Source organism: Phocoena sinus, chromosome 5, assembly GCF_008692025.1.
Source record: "Phocoena sinus isolate mPhoSin1 chromosome 5, mPhoSin1.pri, whole genome shotgun sequence".
Lineage (NCBI taxonomy): Eukaryota > Metazoa > Chordata > Mammalia > Artiodactyla > Phocoenidae > Phocoena > Phocoena sinus.
Window position 1 is genome coordinate 52,645,841 of NC_045767.1, and position 24,442 is coordinate 52,670,282.

At 41.6% G+C, this 24,442-nt stretch overlaps 1 protein-coding gene across 4 annotated transcripts in view; it reads left to right on the forward strand.

Annotated features, from left to right (window-relative positions):
- Positions 1-18,599: 18,599 nt before the first annotated feature.
- Positions 18,600-24,442, forward strand: part of ZCCHC4 (zinc finger CCHC-type containing 4) — a 48,647-nt gene continuing 42,804 nt past the window's right edge. Inside the window, exons 1-3 of one of the 4 annotated variants that reach the window (XM_032633369.1) lie at positions 18,600-18,762; positions 19,543-19,661; positions 20,585-20,667. In XM_032633369.1, the coding sequence (XP_032489260.1) occupies positions 18,636-18,762; positions 19,543-19,661; positions 20,585-20,667 (329 nt within the window). In that variant the 5' untranslated portion in view covers positions 18,600-18,635. Of the gene's footprint in view, positions 18,763-18,793; positions 18,813-19,542; positions 19,662-20,584; positions 20,668-24,442 lie in introns of those variants that run through there. The other 3 variants (XR_004350084.1, XM_032633371.1, XM_032633370.1) reach the window with 3 other exon arrangements.

Below are 24,442 nucleotides of genomic sequence, written 5' to 3' on the forward strand. Positions count from 1 at the left end.
AGGTTACCAAGTACACTTTAAGTATAAAATTTTGTCTCCTTAAAAAGTATCTGAAGCAAATATGACCATATGGCCACATTTGTTAAAATCTGGGTGGTAGGTGAGTTGTCATATGTTATTCTCTGTTATTTTCCGTATGCTTCAATTATTTCATTTTTTAAAATAAGCTTTTATATGGGAGCACATTTATGTGACTACTTTGTCACCTTTCTTAATTTGCTATGGCTGTCATGAAAAAATATCACAGAGTGGCTTTAAACAATGGAAATATATTTTCTCACAGTTCTGAAGGCTGGGAGTCCAAGATCAAGATGCCAGCAGGGTTTTCTGGTGAGGACTTTCTCCTGGCTTACAAATCACTGCCTTATTGTGTCCTCACATGGCCTTTTCTTATTGCACTCACATCCTGAGGACACGGTTCTATTGAATTAGGGTCCACCTCATTTAACTGTAATTACCTCTTTAAAGGCTGTATCTCCAAATATAGTCACATGGGGGCTAGAGCTTCAGCATATGAATTTGGGGGAGGGGACACATAGCACTACCCAAACTAAAAAACTATTAGGCACCTCCATATGCATTAGGCTCTCCGATTGCGGCCAGGCTCAGCCTCGACCTTGGCCACTGCTGCAGTCCCAGCCACCTCCTTAGTCATATCCTCAGTGGAACACTGAAATACTAAGAACACCCATCTGTAAATATTTTCTGAAGTGAAGTCTGAGAGGCTTTCTTCTTAATAGCGTGTAGGACTTTTCAACCTGGATTTGTAATAATTATTTTTACAACTGAAATAAACGTCATGCTTACTGCCTCGCTCCTGGTTCTGTTCTGCATAGTTGTGAACCAGAACAGCTCCGTTTCTCAATCATGGCAGATACATGAATTTGCTTTAGCTTTTCTCATTTGCTAAAATCCCAACACCTGTATGGGCAACAGTTTGTACGATAGAAGTCACTCACTGAATTCAACCAACATTTATGGGTACCCACTGTACGCCAGATTCTCCAAAAGGCAGTAGGAAGACAGAAATCAGTAAAATACAGCTTCAGTTCTCGGATTCACTCTTCAGATACTGCTCAAAGGCAGAAGGAAAACCGGAAAATGGTGATAGGTCTAAAAGGAAGTATTTTTGAGGGAATAATGTCTTAATTTTTGACCGTGTGTGCACATCTCTACCTGTGCCTCTTAGACTGTAAATTCTTTGCCTACAGGGGAGGGAAATGAAATACTTTGTAAACAAAATGCTTCACTGGCTTTGACCTGAGCTGTCAACATTTTTCTTATTTATTAATAGAAGCATATTTTCAATGTCTAGGCTTGTCTCGTGGAGAGCGTGGCTTTCATTCAACATCTCAATATATTTAATCCGTTCTTTGGAGGTAAGGGAGTAGATAGTCCCCAAAGATGGCTGTCATCACTTCCTTCCCTCTTTGCAAGCATGTACTTTTCCACCCATGAGGAAGTGGAATCTACCTCTCCCCCATTTCTATCTGGGCTGGGCTTGCAACTTGCTTTAATCATCAGAATGTAACAAAATTGCAACTATGCCAGTTTGGGCTTAGTCTTTAAGAAGACTGGCAGCCTCCACTCACCCTGGGGAATCAGCTGCCATGTAAGAAGTCAAATGGCGGTCCAGTGGTTAAGACTCTACGAAGTCCCTGGCGGTCCAGTGGTTAAGACTCTACGCTTCCACTGCAAGGGGCATGGGTTTGATCCCTGACCAGGGAGCTAAGATCCCGCACACCATGTGGCACGGCCAAAAAAAAAAAAAAAGTCCAACTACCCAGAGTCCGCCATGCTGTGAGGAAACCCAAGCTAGTCATGTAGAAAGACTACAATGAAAGAGAGGAGAATCAGACCATTCTACTTACCATAACATCATCTCTCCTAAATTAACAAAAAATTCCTGTTATCTGTTATATAGACCGTATTCATATATCTTTAATTATTCACCAAATATATATTTTATAGCTAGGTTTCTTTGAATCGAGATCCAATCAAGTTGTATACATTGCATCTGTTGTTCTAGCTTTTAATCTAAAACAGTTCCTTCACTTTCCCCATGACATTAACTTTTGGGATATTCCCCATACTGGATCTGTCTCATTGTTTCCTCTTAGTGTTCAACTTGATTCTCCATCCCCTGTATTTCCTATAAATTGGAAATGAGATCTAAAAGCTTGAATAGGTTCAGGTTAAACATTTTTGGCAAGAATATTTCACAAATGATTCTGTGTACTTCATATTGCATTTAGATCAGGAGTTAGAAAAGAGAGATTTAATTTTTATCAACGAATTCATCATGTTAGGAGAGGAAATCCCAAAAAAGCCATAGAGCTGTGGCAGCAGGAACTCTTTTAACAAATCAAAACATATTCTTGTGTATGGAGTGTGGTTAGATTTCCTCCTACCCCCATTTCTTTGAAAACTTAATTCTTGTCCCATCTTTTTTTGTCAATGAGTTTTTCTTATTTAGCTCTCTCTTTTGATGATGATAATGATGATGATGATGAGTTGGTTTCCATCAAGCAAGTCTACTAATCTGTCATAATATCAAAAAAATATTGTCATGAATGGTAGTAATTAAGCATAAAATCTGAGGAACAAAATACATAACTTGGAACAAAGTCGTGTATGACTTCTGAGAGCTTTTATTCATTGCCGTGAGCTATCTTGCTTTTACTCAGTGTTTCTCATCTGAAGATCCCTAAATGTTAAGTGGGCCCATGGATTGAACTGTGAAAGTATATAACGAAGATACATTTATCTAACAAAGTGCATTATTAATCAGCATCACCTTATTCTAAATTTTAACCCGCTTCAGATTCCATGTAAAGAGTTCTCTGAGAAAACAAATCCTTAAGCTTTGAAGTTTTTATTCTAAAGCCAAATAATACAATAGATTTAACTTTTGTCTTTTTGAAATACTGCAAACTTACTTATGTTCTAATATTGCATCTCTTCAATAACTGGAAGATAGGCCACAATTCCCTTTTGGCTGAGTCTGAGATTGGAATAGACCTGTACTTAAGTCCTGGCTCTGCTCATGAGCTCCATGCCCCTGGGCAGATCTTACAATCTCCCAGACCAGCTTTCTCTCCACCTGTAAAATACATGAGCTAATGCTAACTTCAAAGTTTTGTAACAAAGATGACATATAATGTCATTTCATGTATTTTGTGAAAAGTGTGGTACAAATTCTGTTATGGATTCAGTTTTTACCGGAGCAGCTGTCTGTGTGTGTTAGTGGTACTTTTGGATTTGGGGTTTTAGATGATGAAATAAAGCATACATCTGTGTTTATGGGTTTGGATTATTGCATAAAGTTTTAGATTGGATATCATCTTTCCTGGAGCATGGTGACAGATTTGGGACCAAAGCCTATTTTAAAGTTTTCTGTTGTGTGACACCCGGGGTTGATCTGGGGTTGAGAGGAAAAGGCACCTGAGGTCACTGGGTAATAGTGAGAGATTTGTCCGAACCTGACTCCCTGAGAAACTAAGCGACATTTCAAAAAGGTATTTGTGCAGAATCCTGACATCTGGTTCCAGCTGGTGAAATGCTAATCTGGCAGCCGGTGGCTGGTACCTCTGCAGGTCGCCTTGTGGGTTTTTTAAGACCTGAAAATGGAAAGCGTGTGATATCAAAAAGAAGCAGCTAATCTACTCTGTATGCAAAGAGATGTGTTTATTTTTCCTTTGACTCCAGGAACCCTGGCTGCTCCTTACCTCTGGTTACACAACTCCCACCTGACTGTTAAGACTTCTGAAACTATTGAAGCTTTCAGAAACAGTAGAAAAATCAGGTAGCCTTGCCTTTCCCAGGAGTCAGAAAGTTGTGTAAACATTTAGGGCTGATCCCCCGGCTGCCGGAACTGGTTTAACCAGGTTCAGCGATGCTTGTGCCCAAACGCCTGTCAGGGTGAAATAAGACTGCCTTTAATCTCAGTGTGGCTTTGGGAACAATCCGGAAAACTATTCTACCCTTCAAGTGTTTGTTTTAAATTGCAGCACTTACAGGTAACTGTATTTCAACCAAGGCACCGGTTTAGACCAAGGTCGCCACTGCCCTGGCATAGTTTCTAACCAGTGTAACGTTCAGCTACGCTTACTCTCCATGCTGTAGATGAGGAATTGGATATGCTTAATTCCCTGAATCTCTCGCTTAAATGCTGCTTAATTACTGGAACAACATCCCCCTTAATATGTTTTGAGGGCAAATATTACTATCTTTATTTTAAAGTTTCGAAAGTCTGTGGCTCAGAGAGGGCAAGTTGTCATTGCTGACGTGGAAACTTGATATAATCTATAAAGGAATGCGGTAGAAAAAGCCTTTGAACGAAGAGACGGAAAGGTAGCAGAATATGCCACTTTGGTTTAAGGATGATTTGGAGCTGAAGGCAATTGAGAATCAGCAGATATAAGAAAAGCTCTTTGCCTTCCCCTTATTTGCCTAAATGCAGAACATAATTTGTAAAGATGCCCTCCTCCCCGCCACCTCCCCTCTCTATCAAGAAGAACAGAAATAAATCACCATAGACAATTCTAGACCCTTATTTACCATTAGTTTCCCCATCTCCTCACCTTCCCACAATTTGCCACCTGTAGGAGCTCAAAGTCCTTCTCATGTCATGTCTCTAAAAATATACTGTTCTTTTGTCAAGATGCTGTGTAAGCCTAGGTTCTAACGACCTCTTTGAGATACTCACCTCTAAGTGCTCCCATGTGTATGCTTGACACATGTTTATAAACGTCTGCTTGTTTTTTCTCTTATTAATCTGTTTTTTTGTTAGTTTAATTTGTAGGGCCTCAGCCAGAGAACCCAAGATGGGTAGAGGAAAGAGATTGTTTTTCCTTCCCTACAAGATCAACTAGATTCTAGTGGAAGTTCTATTCATACTTTGGGGAGATTATTTGAGTTTCCCCTGTATGTATGTGTATGTGTATATGTATATGTATGTGTATATGTATGTGTGTGGGTGTGTTTACTTATTTAGTTAACTGTGCTACCACTTATAAAGTTCTTACTTTGCCATGTACTGTGTAATCTTACTTTTCATGCTGTGTAATCATCCTCTTTTTTTCTCCTCCAGATTTGCTCCCCACTTTCCCCTTCTGCACTATGCTCTGGGAGGCTGACCTTTATGGATGCCATCAAAAGGCACTTCCACATCTCATCTCTGGCTGTTTTGCTTTTTTTTTTTCCAGTAGGAGACACTGACAGATGAAAGATCTGAGGGCCAAAGGAGGAGACTGAGGCTGGATATTTATCCCCCCAGCTTCTTCCCAGTGGGCCTGTCATGGTTGGCTGAGGCCCTCTGCTGAAGGCCATCGCTCTGTAGGGCTGTTCCTTCCGTATAATTATTCTCTTTGGGTTTCAAGTAACTTCCTTGGCCCTGTAGACCCGGGGTGGAAATAACTTCCTGCTAGTAATAGCCCTAAGGGAATGCACTTTCCCTGGGTAGTTTAACTTAACTCTGCCCACAACCTGGTAAACAGCCCCCTTATGAAGCTTCCTTCAATTACCCCACGTGAATGTGCCATCTGTTTCCTGCCAGGATCCTGAATGTCACACGTGCGTTCATTTCGTTCTTTCCGCAACCCAGAAGCCACGTGTATTATTACACATAGTACACCTGAGAAAGGCTCAGAGATGTGAAACAACTTGCCTGAAGTGACATAATTAATCTGTGAAAGGTAGAGCAGGATTCAAAGTGGGGGTGTGTATGGCTCAGCTACCCCCCTCATCAGGCTGAGCTGTACTGGATTACCTCTATGGTCCCAACCTTTTCCCCTTGTCCTCTTCTCGTAAAAAATACTGTGCCGACCCTCTTGACCCTCTTAAAATGAAATTCATAGACAATGTAATCTAACTAAACACCTAATTTCAAATAAAATACACAAAATACTTTAAATTTATTTATCTTTGGTGGTGTTGGGTCTTTGTTGCTGCACGCAGGCTTCCTCTAGTTGCGGTGCACAGGTTTCTCACTGTGGTGGCTTTTCTTGTTGTGGAGCACGGGCTCTAGGCGCACAAGCTTCAGGAGTTGTGGCTCATGGGCTCTGGAGCGCAGGTTCAGCAGTTGTGGCACACGGGCCCAGCTACTCCGTGGCATGTGGCATCCTCCCGGGCCAGGGCTCGAACCCATGTCTCCTGCATTGGCAGGCGGATTCTTAACCACTGCGCCACCAGGGAAGCCCACAAAATATTTTAAAATAAAAGGATGGTTACTTACAATAAAATATGTGTTTCACACGTAAATGCTCAGCAAGACCACACTGTTACTTTATAATGAAGTTGTCAGGTGCACGTACTTTCTTATAATGAATACACTTAGATTCAAGGTAAGTAAGACAAAACTGAATTTTTCTTTATATACGACATTTTGAAATCAGAGGTAAATTAGGATATTTGTGTAAAATCACTGAGGTGGATTAGATTTTGCTCAAAAATATTCACTCTGCCCTCCACCTCCATGGGAAGAGTGTACTTTTACTTTTCCACCCCTTGATTTTGGGCTTGCCAGTGTGGCCTGCTTTGGCCAAGTGGGAGAGTCAGGCAAGACTGAAGGAAGGCGTGAAATGTGCTGTGCAGTGGGACTTGCCCTCTTGTGCCTCTGCCATTATCATGAGAACTGCCCCCAGGTGTCTGCTGCCCCTCCAGCCTGGGCCCACGATGAGACACAGTGAGCAGACCTGAGCCCAACGCAAGCTGGGAGCAGGCTCAGCTGACCAAGTGTGAAGGAGGACCACTCCTCTGAGCCCAGCCAGATCAGCCAACCCCCAGCTAACCCACAGATGTATGCAAGAGAATGACTTGTTTTAAGCCACTATGTTCTAGAATAGCTTATCATACAGAAATTGCTGACAGACAAGCAGTGAAGGTAACAGATTTAAAGGCAGATACAGATGGGGTGTACTGGGAATTCGGATTACATGAGCCATGTTGTTGTTGAGCGTGTGAGTTTTCCAGAGTGGTGAAGAATTTTGTTTTTCTGGACAAAGCAAAGTATAATTGACCCCTGATATACAGAGTTGTTGCATTTCTGGCATATTCAGATATATTAAAACTGTAAGAAACTACTTTGTGTTTGTGTAAATTAAAGTTGGAGTGTAGATTCAAATAACTATAAACAGGTTGCTCACCTACATAAGTGTCTTTCCAGACTCCAGAGGAAGCTGTGCAGGATAGAGAGTAGTTAATTCTTCACTGCACAGGACTGTCCTAACCATTACAGATCTTTTAGCACAGCCCCTGCCCTCCACAGTCCAGTAGCATCCCCCAATCACTGTCACAACCATAAACACCTCCTGGCATTTCTAAAATGTGCCCCCTAGGAGGTGGCACGGCCCTTGTTGGAATCACTAGATGAGATGACACAATGGCTCCTTCCAACTCAAACATCCTCGGATTTTTAAAGACTGATTTTAGTTGTCATTTAATCAGTAATATGTATTAAATGTCTCTTATGTGCTAGCACTGTGGATATAAGGATAATATATGATCATTGCTCTCCAAGGGCTTACAGGGTTAAGGGTGGCACAAACCAGCAATCAGGCAATTAATAATGTAGAGTGATCATCAATACTACTGATGTACATTCAGGATGCTACAAGAGGACATAAGAGGAGCATCTAACCTAATCTTGGGGCTCAGGGAAGGCTCTCCCAGAGGAGGTGATGTCTAAGCAATCATGAGAGCGGACTAGGTGTTAACCTAGGGTGGCCTATCTGCTGCAGTGGTTGCTGAAGGAGCATGAGCCTTGGAGTTGGAGGGATCTTGGTTCAAATCCTGCCTCATCTCTAACCCTGAGCCATTATAATAACTCCTCACTATGTTCCAGGCACTTTGGTAAGTGCACTACATGAATTAGCTCTTTTTATCCTCCCAACAGTACCTCATCCCTCTGTATGCAGAATGAGAAACTGAGGCACAGAAAGATTAAGTAACTTGCCTAACCTAGCAAGTGGTGGAGTGGGATTAGAACCAAGACCATCTGACTCCAGAGCCAGCTTTCCTCACGGTTGCTCTACACAGCCCAACCTCCGATCCTGTTTCCTCATCTGTAAAGTGTGTATAATAGTATAGCCCCCGTGAGTTGATATATAAATGAAACATTTATATATTTAAGCACCAGACATGGTGGTAGAATATTTTTTTAATAGCTATTCAGATTGTAATCCTTCCATTTTCAAAGGAGGAGCATTATAATCTGGAGAGCATATAGTACATGATCTTAGTTACAAATAACATTTTTGAAACCTGAAGTGCCATTACAAAAAAAATACCCTATTTTAAAATTAAGTTTGATTATGTATCAGAGAAAACACAAAAAACAAGTGGCTTAAACAGACAAGAATTTATTGTCACATAAAAGGAGTTGAGTTTGATAGTCCAGTTCCTCCTATTTGGACCTCAGGGTCCAAAAATGACTGCTGGAGCTTCCATCACTGTATCTGCATTCCACCAGCAGGGAGGAGTAGGGGGAAAGGATAAGGAGATAAACCTCCCAGTTGAGTTGGTTCCCTTAAGAAGGACTCCTACTTAGTCTGGGCTTGGGACTGACAGATGGCAGGGTACAATAGCCCCCATCGCCCACCAAAGCAGGAAACTCCACGGTGCCGTCATGCACCATAGCTCCCTGTGCATCAAGCTGAGGCTGGACTCTGCCTCACTTCTACCCCTGCCTTCTCCTGCTTCTGTCACTTCCTTACAGGTTTCTCCTTCAAAAACTCACTTGCACAAGAATCTCCAACCTGGGCTCTGCTTCTAGGAACCCCACAGTATGTTCTTTTTCAGCCAAAATCTGCCTCCTCATAATTTCACCCAGGTTCTACCGTGTTGAGTAATCCAGAATAAATGGAATTCTCTTCCATAGAGTAGCACCTTTATAGGTTGGAACATAGCTGTAAAAGAGGAATGTAATAATATGTACATATCACTTGGCTGTTGACAAAGAGCTCTTGTGTTCATTTTCTCATGTACTCAAACACTCCCTCTCCTTGACGGTAGATAGTACTATTTTTTTTTTTTAATTCATTTTTGGCTGCGTTGGGTCTTCATTGCTGCACACCAGCTTTCTCTAGTTGTGGCGAATGGGGGCTACTCTTCATTGTGGTGCGCGGGCTTCTCATTGCGGCGCACGGGCTTTAGGCATGCCGGCTTCAGTAGTTGTGGCGCACGGGCTTGGTTACTCTGCGGCATGTGGGATCTTCCCGGACCAGGGCTCAAACTTGTGTCCCCTGCACTGGCAGGCAGATTCTTAACCACTGCGCCACCAGGGAAGCCCAACAGTGCTATTTTTACAGATGAGAAAACTGAAGCTTAGATAGTGACTTCTCCAGGGTCACCTGGAAAGTAAATAGTGGGGCTCTGAGCAAGAAGGTCTCAAGACCAAGCCTCAGACAAGGTGCGTTAGTTTCCTAGGGCTGCTGTGACACAGTGCCACAAGCCAGGTGACTTCAAACAACAGAAATGTCTTCTCCTACAGCTCTGGAGGCTGGATGTCTGAAATCAAGGGGTCAGCAGGGCCATGTTCCCTCCAAAGTCTCTAGGGGAGGAGGAGACTTTCTTGCCTCTTCCTAGATTCTAGTGGCCCCAGGTGTTCCTTGGCTTGTGCCAGCATAACCCCAATCTCTGTCCACCTCTGTCCTCACGTGGCCTTCTTCTCTATGCCCTCTCCCCTTCTTATAAGGACATTCTCATTGGATTTAGGGCTCACCCTAATCCAGTATGACCTCCTCTTGATCATTAACTAATTACATCTGCAAAGACCCTATTTCCAAATAAGGTCACATTCAAGGTTCTGACTGGACATGGATCCTTTGGGGGACACTATTCAGCCCACTACCCATAGGATTTTAACTTTCAGAAGATTTATTTATCTCCAGGTTTCATTTGTATGTGTAGACAAGGAACAGTCACTTTCACGCACATAAATGCATGCTCTTTTTTGCACCCTGCTCCTGGCTCTCTCACTAGAGGGACATATGCAGGCAGGAAGAAACGTGGAGGGCCAGTCCCTTCAGTGCACTGATGGTATGCCTGCCGGGGTCCATGTCCTCTGGTCTGCATTGGCTTCTTAAAGGCCTCCTCCATAAGGGCTGCTGTCTGTCGTGTCCTGAGATGCATGCCAAGCCCGGCACATCAGAAATGACCAGTGAATCTCAGTAGCTTATTGAAAGGTGTCCTTACTTTCGGGGTGTTTGGTTCAGCAGGGTTGTTGCTGTTTTTCAAAGATGTGTGGAAGGCTACACAAAGCCCCTCTGTGTCCAAGTCCTTCCCCAACCAAGTTGTTACAGTTAAGGCTTTTCAGAGGTGGGGTGAGGTCTGCTCTCAGAATTTAAAGCAGAGATCAGAAGTCAAGGGGCGAGGTGATTGAGACTCAGCTGAGGGTGTGGGTCCTGGCGGTGAGGGCTGAACAGCCCTGGGGTGTGGGGAGACAAAGGGATCCAAGTCGTGTCTTTCTTGCTTTGGGAATCGGTGTCCTGGCTGTCTGGTGAGGCAGAGAGATGTGCCCTTGGGGTGCCTCCCGGCCCCATGGAACATCAGAGAAGGTATGGACTCTGAGCCACAGAAACAGGATCCAGTAGAGAAGAACTAAGTGTGATGTTGAATCTGCTAGACAGGTTCCTGGAGCAAGAGTGAAGAGATCAGGCCCCATCACTGGGACATTTTAGGTGAGCTGTGAGAACAAAGAAGAGAAAGGGAAATCTCTCCCAGCAGCCACAGAAGCAGCGGATTAAAGCTCCACAATCAACTTGATATACCCTGCATCTGTGGAATACCTGAATAGACAAGGAATGATCCCAAATTGAAGAGGTGGAATTTAGGAGCGAGATCTATGATTTTTTTCCCTTTTCCTCTTTTTGTGAATGTGTACGTGTATGCTTCTGTGTGAGATTCTGTCTGTATACTCTTGCTTCCACCATTTGTCCTAGGGCTCTATCCGTCCATGACTTTTTTTAAAAATTCTTTTTCTTAATAATTAAGTTTAATTGTAATAACTTTATTATACTTTACCTTCGTTCTTTCTTTCTTTCCTTCCTTCCTTCCCTCCTTTAGACAACGAATCACCCCAAATTGAGGAGGTGGTCTCAGGGAGCAGGATTTATGATTTTTTCCCCCTTTACCTCTTTTTGTGAAGGTGTATGTGTATGCTTCTGTGTAAGATTTTTTCTGTATAGCTTTGCTTCCAACATTTGTCCTAAGGTTCTATCCGTCCCTTTTTTTTTTTTTCTAAATATTTTTTAATTCAATAACTATATTATACTTTATTTTATTTTTACTGTATCATCTTTCTTTCTGTCTTTTTTCCTTCTTTCCCTCCTTCCTTCCTTCCTCCCTCCCTCCCTCCCTCCCTCCTTTCTTTCCTTCTTTGCTTCTTTCTTCCTTCCTTCCTTTCCTCCTTTTCTTCTTTCTTTACTCATACTTCTACTAATTCTCCCTACTTTTTCTCCCTTTTATTCTGAGCTGTGTGGATGAAAGGCTCTTGGTGCTCCAGCCAGGAGTCAGGGCTCTGCCTCTGAGGTAGGAGAGCCAACTTCAGGACACTGGTCAACAAGAGACCTCCCAGCTCCACATAATATTAAACGGTGGAAATATCCCAGAGACCTCCATCTTAACACCAGCACCCAGCTTCACTCAACGACCAGCAAGCCACAGTGCTGGACAACCTATGCCAAACAACTAGCAAAACAGGAACACAACCCCACCCATTAGCAGAGAGGCTGCCTAAAATCATAATAAGGCCACAGACACCCCAAAACACACCACCAGACGTGAACCTGCCCACTAGAGAGACAAGATCCAGCCTCATCCAGCACAACACAGGCACTAGTCCCCTCCACCAGGAAGCCTACACAACCCACTGAAACAACCTTAGCCACTGGAGACAGACATCAAAAACAACGGGAACTACGAAAGTGCAGCCTGCAAAAAGGAGACCCCAAACACAGTAAGATAAGCAAAATGAGAAGACAGAAAAACACACAGCAGATGAAGGAGCAAGATAAAAACCCACCAGACCTAACAAATGAAGAGGAAATAGGCAATCTACCTGAAAAAGAATTCAGAATAATGATAGTAAGGATGATCCGAAATCTTGGAAGTAGAATGGACAAAATGCAAGAAACAGTTAACAAGGACCTACAAGAACTAAAGATGAAACAAGCAACGATGAACAATGCAATAAATGAAATTAAAATCACTCTAGATAGGATCAATAGCAGAATAACTGAGGCAGAAGAACGGATAAGTGACCTGGAAGATAAAGTAGTGGAAATAACTACTGCAGAGCAGAATAAAGAAAAAAGAATGAAAAGAACTGAGGACAGTCTCAGAGACCTCTGGGACAACATGAAACACACCAACATTCGAATTATAGGGGTTCCAGAAGAAGAAGAAAGAAAGAAAGGGACTGAGAAAATATTTGAAGAGATTATAGTTGAAAACTTCCCTAATATGGGAAAGGAAATAGTTAATCAAGTCCAGGAAGCACAGAGGGTCCCATACAGGATAAATACAAGGAGAAACACGCCAAGACACATATTAATCAAACTGTCAAAAATTAAATACAAAGAAAGCATATTAAAAGCAGCAAGGGAAAAACAACAAATAACACACAAGGGAATCCCCATAAGGTTAACAGCTGATCTCTCAGCAGAAACCCTACAAGCCAGAAGGGAGTGGCAGGACATACTGAAAGTGCTGAAGGAGAATAGCCTGCAACCAAGACTACTCTACCCAGCAAGGATCTCATTCACATTTGATGGAGAAATTAAAACCTTTACAGACAAGCAAAAGCTGAGAGAGTTCAGCACCACCAAACCAGCTTTACAACAAATGCTAAAGGAACTTCTCTAGACACGAAACACAAGAGAAGGAAATGACCTATAGTAGCGAACCCAAAACAATATATAAAATGGAAATAGGAACATACATATCGATAATTACCTTAAATGTAAATGGACTAAATGCTCCCACCAAAAGACACAGATTGGCTGAATGGATACAAAAACAAGACCCTTATATATGCTGTCTACAAGAGACCCACTTCAGAACTAGAGACACATACAGACTGAAAGTAAGGGGATGGAAAAAGATATTCCATGCAAATGGAAACCAAAAGAAAGCTGGAGTAGCAATTCTCATATCAGACAAAATAGACTTTAAAATAAGGACTATTAAAAGGGACAAAGAAGGACACTACATAATGATCAAGGGATCGATCCAAGAAGAAGATATAACAATTGTAAATATTTATGCACCCAACATAGGAGCACCTCAATACATAAGGCAAATACTAACAACCATAAAAGGGGAGATCAACAGTAACACATTCATAGTAGGGGACTTTAACACCCCACTTTCACCCATGGACAGATCATCCAAAATGAAAATAAATAAGGAAACACAAGCTTTAAATGATACATTAAACAAGATGGACTTAATTGATGTTTATAGGACACTCCATCCAAAAACAACAGAATACACATTTTTCTCAAGTGCTCATGGAACATTCTCCAGGATAGATCATATCTTGGGTCACAAATCAAGCCTTGGTAAATTTAAGAAAACTGAAATTGTATCAAGTATCTTTTCCGACCACAACGCCATGAGACTAGATATCAATTACAGGAAAAGATCTTTAAAAAATACAAACACATGGAGGCTAAACAATACACTACTTAATAATGAAGTGATCACTGAAGAAATCAAAGAGGAAATAAAAAAATACCTAGAAACAAATGACAATGGAGACACAACGACCCAAAACCTATGGGATGCAGCAAAAGCAGTTCTAAGGGGGAAGTTTATAGCAATACAAGCCCACCTTAAGAAGCAGGAAACATCTCGAATAAACAACCTAACCTTGCACCTCAAGCAATTAGAGAAAGAAGAACAAAAAAACCCCAAAGCTAGCAGAAGGAAAGAAATCATAAAAATCAGATCAGAAATAAATGAAAAAGAAATGAAGGAAACAATAGCAAAGATCAATAAAACTAAAAGCTGGTTCTTTGAGAAGATAAACAAAATAGATAAACCACTAGCCAGACTCATCAAGAAAAAAAGGGAGAAGACTCAAATCAATAGAATTAGAAATGAGAAAGGAGAAGTAACAACTGACACTGCAGAAATAAAAAAAAATCATGAGAGATTACTATAAGCAACTCTATGCCAATAAAATGGACAATCTGGAAGAAATGGACAAATTCTTAGAAATGCACAACCTGCCAAGACTGAATCAGGAAGAAATAGAAAATATGAACAGACCAATCACAAGCACTGAAATTGAAACTGTGATTAAAAATCTTCCAACAAACAAAAGCCCAGGACCAGATGGCTTCACAGGTGAATTCTATCAAACGTTTAGAGAAGAGCTAACACCTATCCTTCTCGAACTCTTCCAAAATATAGCAGAGGGAGGAACACTCCCAAATTCCTTCTACGAAGCCACCATCACCTTGATACCAAAACCAGACAAGGATGTCACAAAGAAAGAAAACTACAGGCCAATATCACTGATGAACATAGATGCAAAAATCCTCAACAAAATACTAGCAAACAGAATCCAACAGCACATTAAAAGGATCATACACCATGATCAAGTGGGGTTTATTCCAGGAATGCAAGGATTCTTCAATATGCGCAAATCTATCAATGTGATAAACCATATTAACAAATTGAAGGAGAAAAACCATATGATCATCTCAATAGATGCAGAGAAAGCTTTCGACAAAATTCAACACCCATTTATGATAAAGACCCTCCAGAAAGTAGGCATAGAGGGAACTTTCCTAAACATAATAAAAGCCATATATGACAAGCCCACAGCAAACATCATCCTCAATGGTGAAAAACTGAAAGCATTTCCACTAAGATCAGGAACAAGACAAGGTTGCCCACTCTCACCACTCTTATTCAACATAGTTTTGGAAGTTTTAGCCACAGCAATCAGAGAAGAAAAGGAAATAAAAGGAATCCAAATCGGAAAAGAAGAAGTAAAGCTGTCACTGTTTGCAGATGACATGATACTATACATAGAGAATCCTAAAGATGCTACCAGAAAACTACTAGAGCTAATCAATGAATTTGGTAAAGTAGCAGGATACAAAATTAATGCACAGAAATCTCTGGCATTCCTATATACTAATGATGAAAAATCTGAAAGTGAAATCAAGAAAACACTCCCATTTACCATTGCAACAAAAAGAATAAAATATCTAGGAATAAACCTACCTAAGGATACGAAAGACCTGTATGCAGAAAATTATAAGACACTGATGAAAGAAATTAAAGATGATACAAATAGATGGAGAGATATACCATGTTCTTGGATGGGAAGAATCAACATTGTGAAAATGACTCTACTACCCAAAGCAATCTACAGATTCAATGCAATCCCTATCAAACTACCACTGGCATTTTTCACAGAACTAGAACAAAAAATTTCGCAATTTGTATGGAAACACAAAAGACCCCGAATAGCCAAAGCAATCTTGAGAACGAAAAAAGGAGCTGGAGGAATAAGGCTCCCTGACTTCAGACTATATTACAAAGCAACAGTAATCAAGACAGTATGGTACTGGCACAAAAACAGAAATATAGATCAGTGGAACAGGATAGAAAGCCCAGAGATAAACCCACGCACATATGGACACCTTATCTTTGATAAAGGAGGCAGGAATGTACAGTGGAGAAAGGACAGCCTCTTCAATAAATGGTGCTGGGAAAACTGGACAGGTACATGTAAAAGTATGAGATTAGATCACTCCCTAACCCCATACACAAAAATAAGCTCAAAATGGATTAAAGACCTAAATGTAAGGCCAGAAACTATCAAACTCTTAGAAGAAAACATAGGAAGAACACTCTATGACATAAATCACAGCAAGATCCTTTCTGACCCACCTCCTAGAGTAATGGAAATAAAAACAAAAATAAACAAATGGGACCTAATGAAACTTCAAAGCTTTTGCACAGCAAAGGAAACCATAACCAAGACCAAAAGACAACCCTCAGAATGGGAGAAAACATTTGCAAATGAAGCAACTGACAAAGGATTAATCTCCAAAATTTACAAGCAGCTCATGCAGCTCAATAACAAAAAAACAAACAACCCCATCCAAAAATGGGCAGAAGACCTAAATAGACATTTCTCCAAAGAAGATATACAGAATGCCAACAAACACATGAAAGAATGCTCAACATCATTAATCATTAGAGAAATGCAAATCAAAACTACAATGAGATATCATCTCACACCAGTCAGAATGGCCATCATCAAAAAATCTAGAAACAATAAATGCTGGAGAGGGTGTGGAGAAAAGGGGACACTCTTGCACTGCTGGTGGGAATGTGAATTGGTTCAGCCACTGTGGAGAACAGTATGGAGGTTCCTTAAAAAACTACAAATAGAATTACCATATGACCCAGCAATCCCACTACTTGGCATATACCCTGAGAAAACCAAAATTCAAAAAGAGTCATGTACCAAAATGTTCATTGCAGCTCTATTTACAATAGCCAGGACATGGAAACAACCTAAGCGCCCATCATCGGATGAATGGATAAAGAAGATGTGGCACATATACACAATGGAATATTACTCAGCCTTAAAAAGAAATGAAATTGAGCTATTTGTAATGAGATGGATAGACCTAGAGTCTGTCATACAGAGTGAAGTAAGTCAGAAAGAAAAAGACAAATACCGTATGCTAACACATATATATGGAATTTAAGGGAAAAAAATGTCATGAAGAACCTAGGGGTAAGATAGGAATAAAGACGCAGACCTACTGGAGAACGGACTTGAGGGTATGGGGAGGGGGAGGGGTGAGTTTTGACAGGGCGAGAGAGAGTCATGGACATATACACACTAACAAACGTAGTAAGGTAGATAGCTGGGGGGAAGCAGCCGCAAGGCACAGGGATATTAGCTCGGTGCTTTGTGACAGCCTGGAAGGGTGGGATGGGGAGAGTGGGAGGGAGGGAGACGCAAGAGGGAAGACATATGGGAACATATGTATATGTATAGCTGATTCACTTTGTTATAAAGCAGAAACTAACACACCATTGTAAAGCAATTATACCCCAATAAAGATGTTTAAAAAAAAAAAAAAAAAAAAAAGAAGTCAAGGGGCATAATGAGTGTCTTAGTCAGTGCAGGCTGCTATGACAGGATTCTGTAGACTGGGTGTATTAAGTATCAGACATTTATTTCTCACAGTGCTGGAGGCTGAGAATTCCAAGATCAAGGTGCCAGAAGATTCAGTTCCTGGTGAGGATACTGTTCCTTGCTTGTGGATGGCCCCCTTCTTACTGTGTCCTCCCTCACATGGCAGAGAGAGAGAGAGAGAGAGAGAGAGAGAAAGAGAGAGAGAGAGAGAGAGAGAGAGAGAGAGAGGGAGGGAGGGAGGGAGGGAGAGGGAGAGCATGCACATTCTGGTGTCTCTTCTTATGAGGGCACTAATCCCATTTTGGGGGCCTACCTTCATGCCTTCATTTAAACCTAATTATCTTCCAAAGATCCCACCTGTAATACCATCACATTGTGGGGCAGGGCTTCAACATATGAACTTTGAGGGGGACACAATTCAGTCCACAGAAGTGACCCTTTCAGCAGGGGAGTCAGGATCCAGAACAAGAAAGCAGAGACTGACATGGTAAAGTCTTTTGTAGGATTCCTTTCTTGTCACCCCTGACAGTTTTCCCCTTAAAGAGAAGTAGGTCTGTGTGCTGATTTTTGGGCAGCAAGGCAAAAGGCAGCTGAGGAGACTGGGTTCCACCACAAGGGCCAGAAGGGACAGATTGGACGGAGGGGAGCATAGCAGGCAGACTGACAGGGATCGTAGCAGGGAGAATGGAGAGCAGGGTTAGCTGGTCTTGACTGGAAAAGGGAATCCAGGCATATTAATGAACAGGTATATCCATCCAATATTGTGCTGTGACCACAGAGCATTAGTGGACATTCTTGGTTGTGATAGAGCCAACCTCATCTCAAACTGTCTTAAGCAGACAGAGCAGTTTGTGACTCATGTAACTGGAAACTTGAGGCATGGTTGGATCTAGGCTCTCACATGGTATCGTCATACATTCCTACCTCCTAGTTTTGCTTTCTCCTTATTGCCTTCTTGCTGAGTCAGGTACTCCTTAAGTGGTGGGAAACAGTACCACCAGACAGAAGTGACAGTGGCAGCTCCGAGCCTAGGCCTTAAGAACCTTGTCTGTTTCTCCTAGTTCTGTTGTGCTTCTGTCATTCCCATGAAAGAAATGTGCCCAGGCTGGCCGGCTGGTTACAGCAGGAGGATGAGAGGCACATGGAGCAGAGCTGAGTTACTCTTGCCAAGGTGAACCTAGATCAGCCGGTCACTAGACACATGACTTAGCTCAGGTAAGATTAGAGAGCCGAACCTCTCAGATACATGAGAAATCACTGAGATGACAACATGGAACTCTTAGGGCTTCTTTCTCAGACGTTCCAGCAGAAGTTGGGTTTCGGGGCGTGACCTCTGCCCCAGTGGCCGAAGCTCCTCCTAAGCGAGAGGGGGCGCTCTGAGTCACGGCGGGTCATGGCGGCGCTCTTTCTCAGCCTCTTCGGTTCGGACTGAGGCTTTCGGGACGGCGGCGGGAAGATGGCGGCCCTCAGGGAGCGGCTTGGAACCGTAGAGGCAGAGGGGAGCTCGGGTCGCCAGGGGAACTCGGGAGTCGAGGTGGTGGTTTCCTCCGATCCCGCCCCGCCCGCCCCGCTGTGCCCTCACGGTGGGTCCGCGTCTGGGCTGAGCCTGGCTGTCGGGAGCCAAGGGGCCTGGGTGAGCCTGAACGTGCCGTGGGCTTTTAGGGCTCTCGGATTCAGATCCACCCCCCCTCTCTCCCACCGAGAGTGATATCTAGAAAACGCTCCTTCCTCGGGAAGTTGTGGTTTTCCACTTACTTAAGAAACCGTCATAGAAAGTCCCCACTGTTGTGGTTTTGGCTTTACGGCTGTTACATGTTTTTTGAAAGGACGAGGCAGAGGCTAGGCAAAAAGGATATGGGTTATTGAGTAATTCCCGTTGCCAAGTACTTGAAGATTTCATTTGTTGTTTTACTGTCTTTTCCATTAAAACTAAAAAACCGTTAGGGAGCACGATAGAATGAAATCTTGCTTAACTAGACCCAGTTTTTCTTGCGGAGAGAGAATGCGTCCAACTCTAAAAGCTCAGATTTTCACTGAAAGGATAACTGAGCGGAGGTGGCAGAGTGCTCAGTTGTTTGGACTCCGTCTTTGTTGTGTCAGGACCCAGGCCGTTCACCATGTGGACTGCAACTGTACTGACAATAGCATTTTCCTTCTGGAGAGACCAGCTTTCAAAATTTATTTCTTAAGTAGTCTTTGCCTGAATGTTGTGACTTTGGGGGAAAAAAATTATTAAACAGAGTAGTGCATTTAATTGTGACAAATTGTGCGTAAAACTGAAACAAATTTTATTTAAAGGTGATGAAAACTAGGAACTTGAGGTAGATGACTGTTTGACTTATTTTTTCCTATTCTGGAACTAGGACCCACTCTTCTGTTTGTAAAGGTGAACCAAGGGAAAGAAGAAACACGGAGGTTTTATGCCTGCTCAGCTTGTAGAGATAGAAAAGATTGTAATTTTTTTCAATGGGAAGATGAAAAGGTATATCAACTTTTTGGATATATATATATTTTTTTTTTTTAATTGTTGATGTCTGTGACATTTCATTGAGAATGAGATAAATCTCTTGAGATGAAGATACCATGTTTTTTGGTTTGAGAGACTAGAGTTTATATTTACTCTGAACTTACTCTGATTACTGATGTCTTAAACTACTGTCTCAAAGTCTGAGTTCCCTTTAAAGCTTTCTGAGGTGTTAGTATTGGTTTTGCCAATATAGATTTCTCCCTAAAGAGTGCAGGTTATTATCATTCCAGGAAGTGCTTTAGAAAAACACTTTTTGGGAAGCATTTGCATTGACCATCCCTTATTCCGCTACTGGATGACTGATGAAGGCACTTAGAGATAGTTATGAGCTTGGAATTCTCTTGGCCTCAGCTCCAGTTAAAGATTTTTTTGTGGTACGCGGGCCTCTCACTGTTGTGGCCTCTCCCGTGGCGGAGCACAGGCTCCGGACGCGCAGGCTCAGCGGCCATGGCTCACGGGCCCAGTCGCTCTGCAGCATGTAGGATCCTCGCGGACCAGGGCACGAACCCGTGTCCCCTGCATCGGCAGGCGGACTCTCAACCGCTGCGCCACCAGGGAAGCCCTGAAAGTTTTGACTAGAAAGCTTTCAGCTTTGTTAGGTTTGTTGGAAAACAGTCTGTATGCCACTCTTCTGTAGACTCGTTAAGATCACTATGTGTGAATTAATCCCTCAGTGCTTTAATATGTTGGTTATTGTTTCAAACTGCTCTAGAATTTTCCCAGGTTAATGTGTTTTGTTTTCCTGTGGAATGAATGCTTGTTTAGAGCTTATTAGTTGCGCGAATTTCTGGCCTCTTGATGGCAGAATGCGATACCAGTTTTTCTAGGATAGTAGCAAGTTTGATGGTTTATTAAGTTTATTTTGTGCTCTGTTTCAGTTGTCAGGAGCCAGACTTGCTGCCCGAGAAGCTCATAACCGAAGATGTCAGCCTCCTTTATCCCGTTCGCAGTGTGTGGAAAGGTACTGATGCTGTGTCATTTTCATTTATTGTCCTATTGTTGTTTTTTTTCCCTCAGTGCCTTTAAGTTTACTTTCAGTAATTAATTTCCTTTTATCGTGGTAAAATATATATATAAGATAACATTTGCCAATTCAGTGACATTAATTACATTAACAGTGTTGTGCAACTATCACCACTATCAGTTTCCAAACTTTTTCATCACCCCAAACAAATTCTGTCACCAGTAAGCAATAACTCCCCATTCCACCTTCCTCCCATCCCTGGTAACCTCTAATCTACTTTTTGTCTCTATGATTTGACCATTCTGGGTACCTCAGATAAGCGGAATCATCAATATTTGTCCTTTTGTGTCTGGCTTATTTCACTTAGCGTTGTGTTTTCAAGGCTTATCCATGTTGTAGCATGTATCAGAACTTCATCCTTTTTATGGCTGAATGATATTCCTTTGTATCCATATACCACATCTTTTTATTTTTATAAATTTATTTATTTATTCATTTATTTTTTGGCTGCATTGGGTCTTCGTTGCTGCGTGCAGGCTTTCTCTAGTTGCGGTGCACAGGCTCTAGGCATGGGGGCTCAGTAGTTGTGGCTTGCGGGCTCTAGAGCGCAGGCTCAGTAGTTGTGACACACAGGCTTAGTTGCTCTGTGGCATGTGGTATCTTCCCAGACCAGGGCTCGAACCTCTGTTCCCTGCATTGGCAGGCAGTTTCTTAACTACTGTGCCACCAGGGAAGTCCCTGTACCACATCTTGTTTATCCATTCATCCATCAGTGGACACTCAGATGTTTCCACCTTTTGGCTATTGTGAATAATACTCAACACATGTTGGTGTATAGATATCTGTTTGAGCCCCTGTTTTCATTTCTTTTGCATATATACCTAGGAGTGGAATTACTGGATAATATGATAATACTATGCTTCATTTTTTGAGGAACTGCCAACCTGTTTTCTTCAGTGGCTGCACCATTTAACATCCCCATCAGCAGTGTATGAGGGTTCCAATTTTTCTATGTCCTTGCCAACACATATTATCTTCTGTTTTTTTTGATTATAGCCATCCTAGCAGTTGTGAAGTGGTATGTCTGTAGTTTTGATTTTCATTTCCCTCATTATTAATGATGTTGACCATCTTTTCATATGCCTTTTGGCCATTTGTATATCTTCTTGGAGAAATGTCTATTCAAGTCCTTTGTCCGTTTTTAATAAGGTCATTTGTCTTTTTGTAGTTGAGCTGCAGGAGTTCTTATATGTTCTAGATATTACACTCTTATCAGATGATTTGAAAATATTTTCTCTCATTCTGTAGATTGTCTTTTCACTTTCTCAATGATGTCCTTTGATACACAAGAGTTTTTAACTTTGATGAAGTCCAGCTTTCAATTTTTTTTTTCTTTTTTTTTTGCGGTACGCGGGCCTCTCACTGTTGTGGCCTCTCCCGTTGCGGAGCATAGGCTCCAGATGCGCAGGCTCAGCGGTCATGGCTCACGGGCCCAGCCTCTCCACGGCATGTGGGATCGTCCCAGACTGGGGCACGAACCTGTGTCCCCTGCATCGGCAGGTGGACTCTCAACCACTGCGCCACCAGGGAAGCCCCAGCTTTCAATTTTTTTGTTGTTGTTGCTTGTGCTTTTGGTATCATAGCTAAGAATCCATTGCCAAATCCAATCTCATGAAGATTTACTGTAATCTTCCTTTTTGAAATACTAAACCAAACAAACAAACAAAAAACTTTTAAAAGCTGTAAACATCCGTTTTTAAAAGTCTTCATTTAAAAAAATTATTTATTTATTTATTTTTGCAGTACGCGGGCCTCTCACTGTTGTGGCCTCTCCCGTTGTGGAGCACAGGCTCTGGACGCGCAGGCTCAGCGGCCATGGCTCACGGGCCCAGCCGCTCAACGGCATGTGGGATCTTCCCGGACTGGGGCACGAACCCGTGTCCCCTGCATCAGCAGGTGGACTCTCAACCACTGCGCCACCAGGGAAGCCCATATATGGACCATTTTTAAAGTCTTTATTAAATTTGTTACAATATTGCTTACGTTTTATGTTTTGGTTTTTTGTCTGTGAGGCATGTGGGATCTTAGCTCCCTGACCAGGGATTGAACCTGCACCCCCTGCATTGGAAGGCGAAGTCTTAACCACTGGATTGCCAGGGAAGTCCCTAAAAATCTGCATTTTTAAAATGTTTTATTGGGTAAACTGGAATTGAGTCATAGATTTAATTTTTTGGCAAACTTGTGAAAAGAATTCATCTCTCTCCTTTGTTATAGGCATTGTGTTTTGTGTGCTGGGAGAGACTTCTTAAGAAGCCTCTGTCTGGGTTGCTGATGACAAATAGGTTTTCACTCTCATGATAACTCCTGCTGGTTACCTGGGCTGCTGTGTTTAGAAGGATTCTGAGGTCATATCTAGGCTAAGTGTAAAGGAATACTGGGATCTGTTAAAAATGTCTTTTTGAGCTTCTTAGTAGCTTTTAAAGTCCTTTGATAGGGGAGGCTTTTCTTGAGATAACTTGATTGCCCCTTAACTGCAGTACTTAATCAGTGATTAAGTCTACTTAATTTATGGGAATTAAATCAACAACAAAAAATGTTGAAAAAGGAACTAATGTAAACAGCACCACTGAGCTAGGCACTATGCGAGGTGTTTTCTGTGATATATTGTTTAAATCCTGCCAAGGTGGTTTACTTAGATGAGAAAATTGAGGACTTGGAGAAGTTAAGTGACTTCATCATCTTCATACTATTAGAATGAATGAGCAGTGACTCAAACTCATGTCTCCCAGATTCTAAAACAGTATTTTTAAGCATATAAGCAGATAGTAATTAATATATGATGTATAGTGATTTAATTTAAGGGGATATAAGGATATAAAACAAAGAGTTATATAGAGATATATTATTATGAGATTATTATAATGAGATAGAATATCGAAGATGCAGAAAGTAGAAAAATATCACTATTGGTTTCTCCTTTGAACCCATCACCTTGGTCATTTTGTAGTCTTCCTTCTGGCCTTTTTTCCTATGCAAAGGTTTGTTGTACAAGATTGTGGTCATAATGTGGACATAGTTTTGTACTCTGCCGTATCACTTTTAGCTGATAAGCATGTACTTCATATTATTACATAAGGATATTGGTGATGTAGTTACACTCTATAAGAAAATTTAGATGATCTTTCCTTGCGTAATAAGATTTTAATCTGGAGCTAAACCACTGTGCAAGTCTTTGTACTACCAGAGTATGGTTTTTGATACTGAAGAATTTTTGAAATTCACATTTCATGTTAGTTAGAATTTAAAAACACTGGCTAGACTATGGAATATTAAAGAATTTTCAAAAGGTTATTTCTTGGGGGCCATAATTTCATCTGTTATTTAGTGCTGATTCTTGAGAGCATGTCTTAATAAAGTCATTTTCAACATCCTAAATCATCTGTGACCCAAAACCTCAGACTTTGTTGTCCAAGCCTCCATCCATTCCATCCATCCAGTCATTTATTCATTCTTTGTTGAGGGTTCAAAAAGAACTTAAAATGCTAGTAATGGAGTTGAGATATATTTAAACATAATACAGTGCAAAAGAAGAACGTTTTGTGTTGACAGTATTCATAGAAAAGATTGAGTACTCTGGAAGGTCAGAAGCTTTACAGCTAACTTGTGCCTTAGCTGATCAATTCAGTTTAAGGATATTGTATTCGAACAGGTTTTGGAGGATGGGTGAAAGTTTTTGCTTTTGAAATGTAATATCACTGATTACACTGGATCA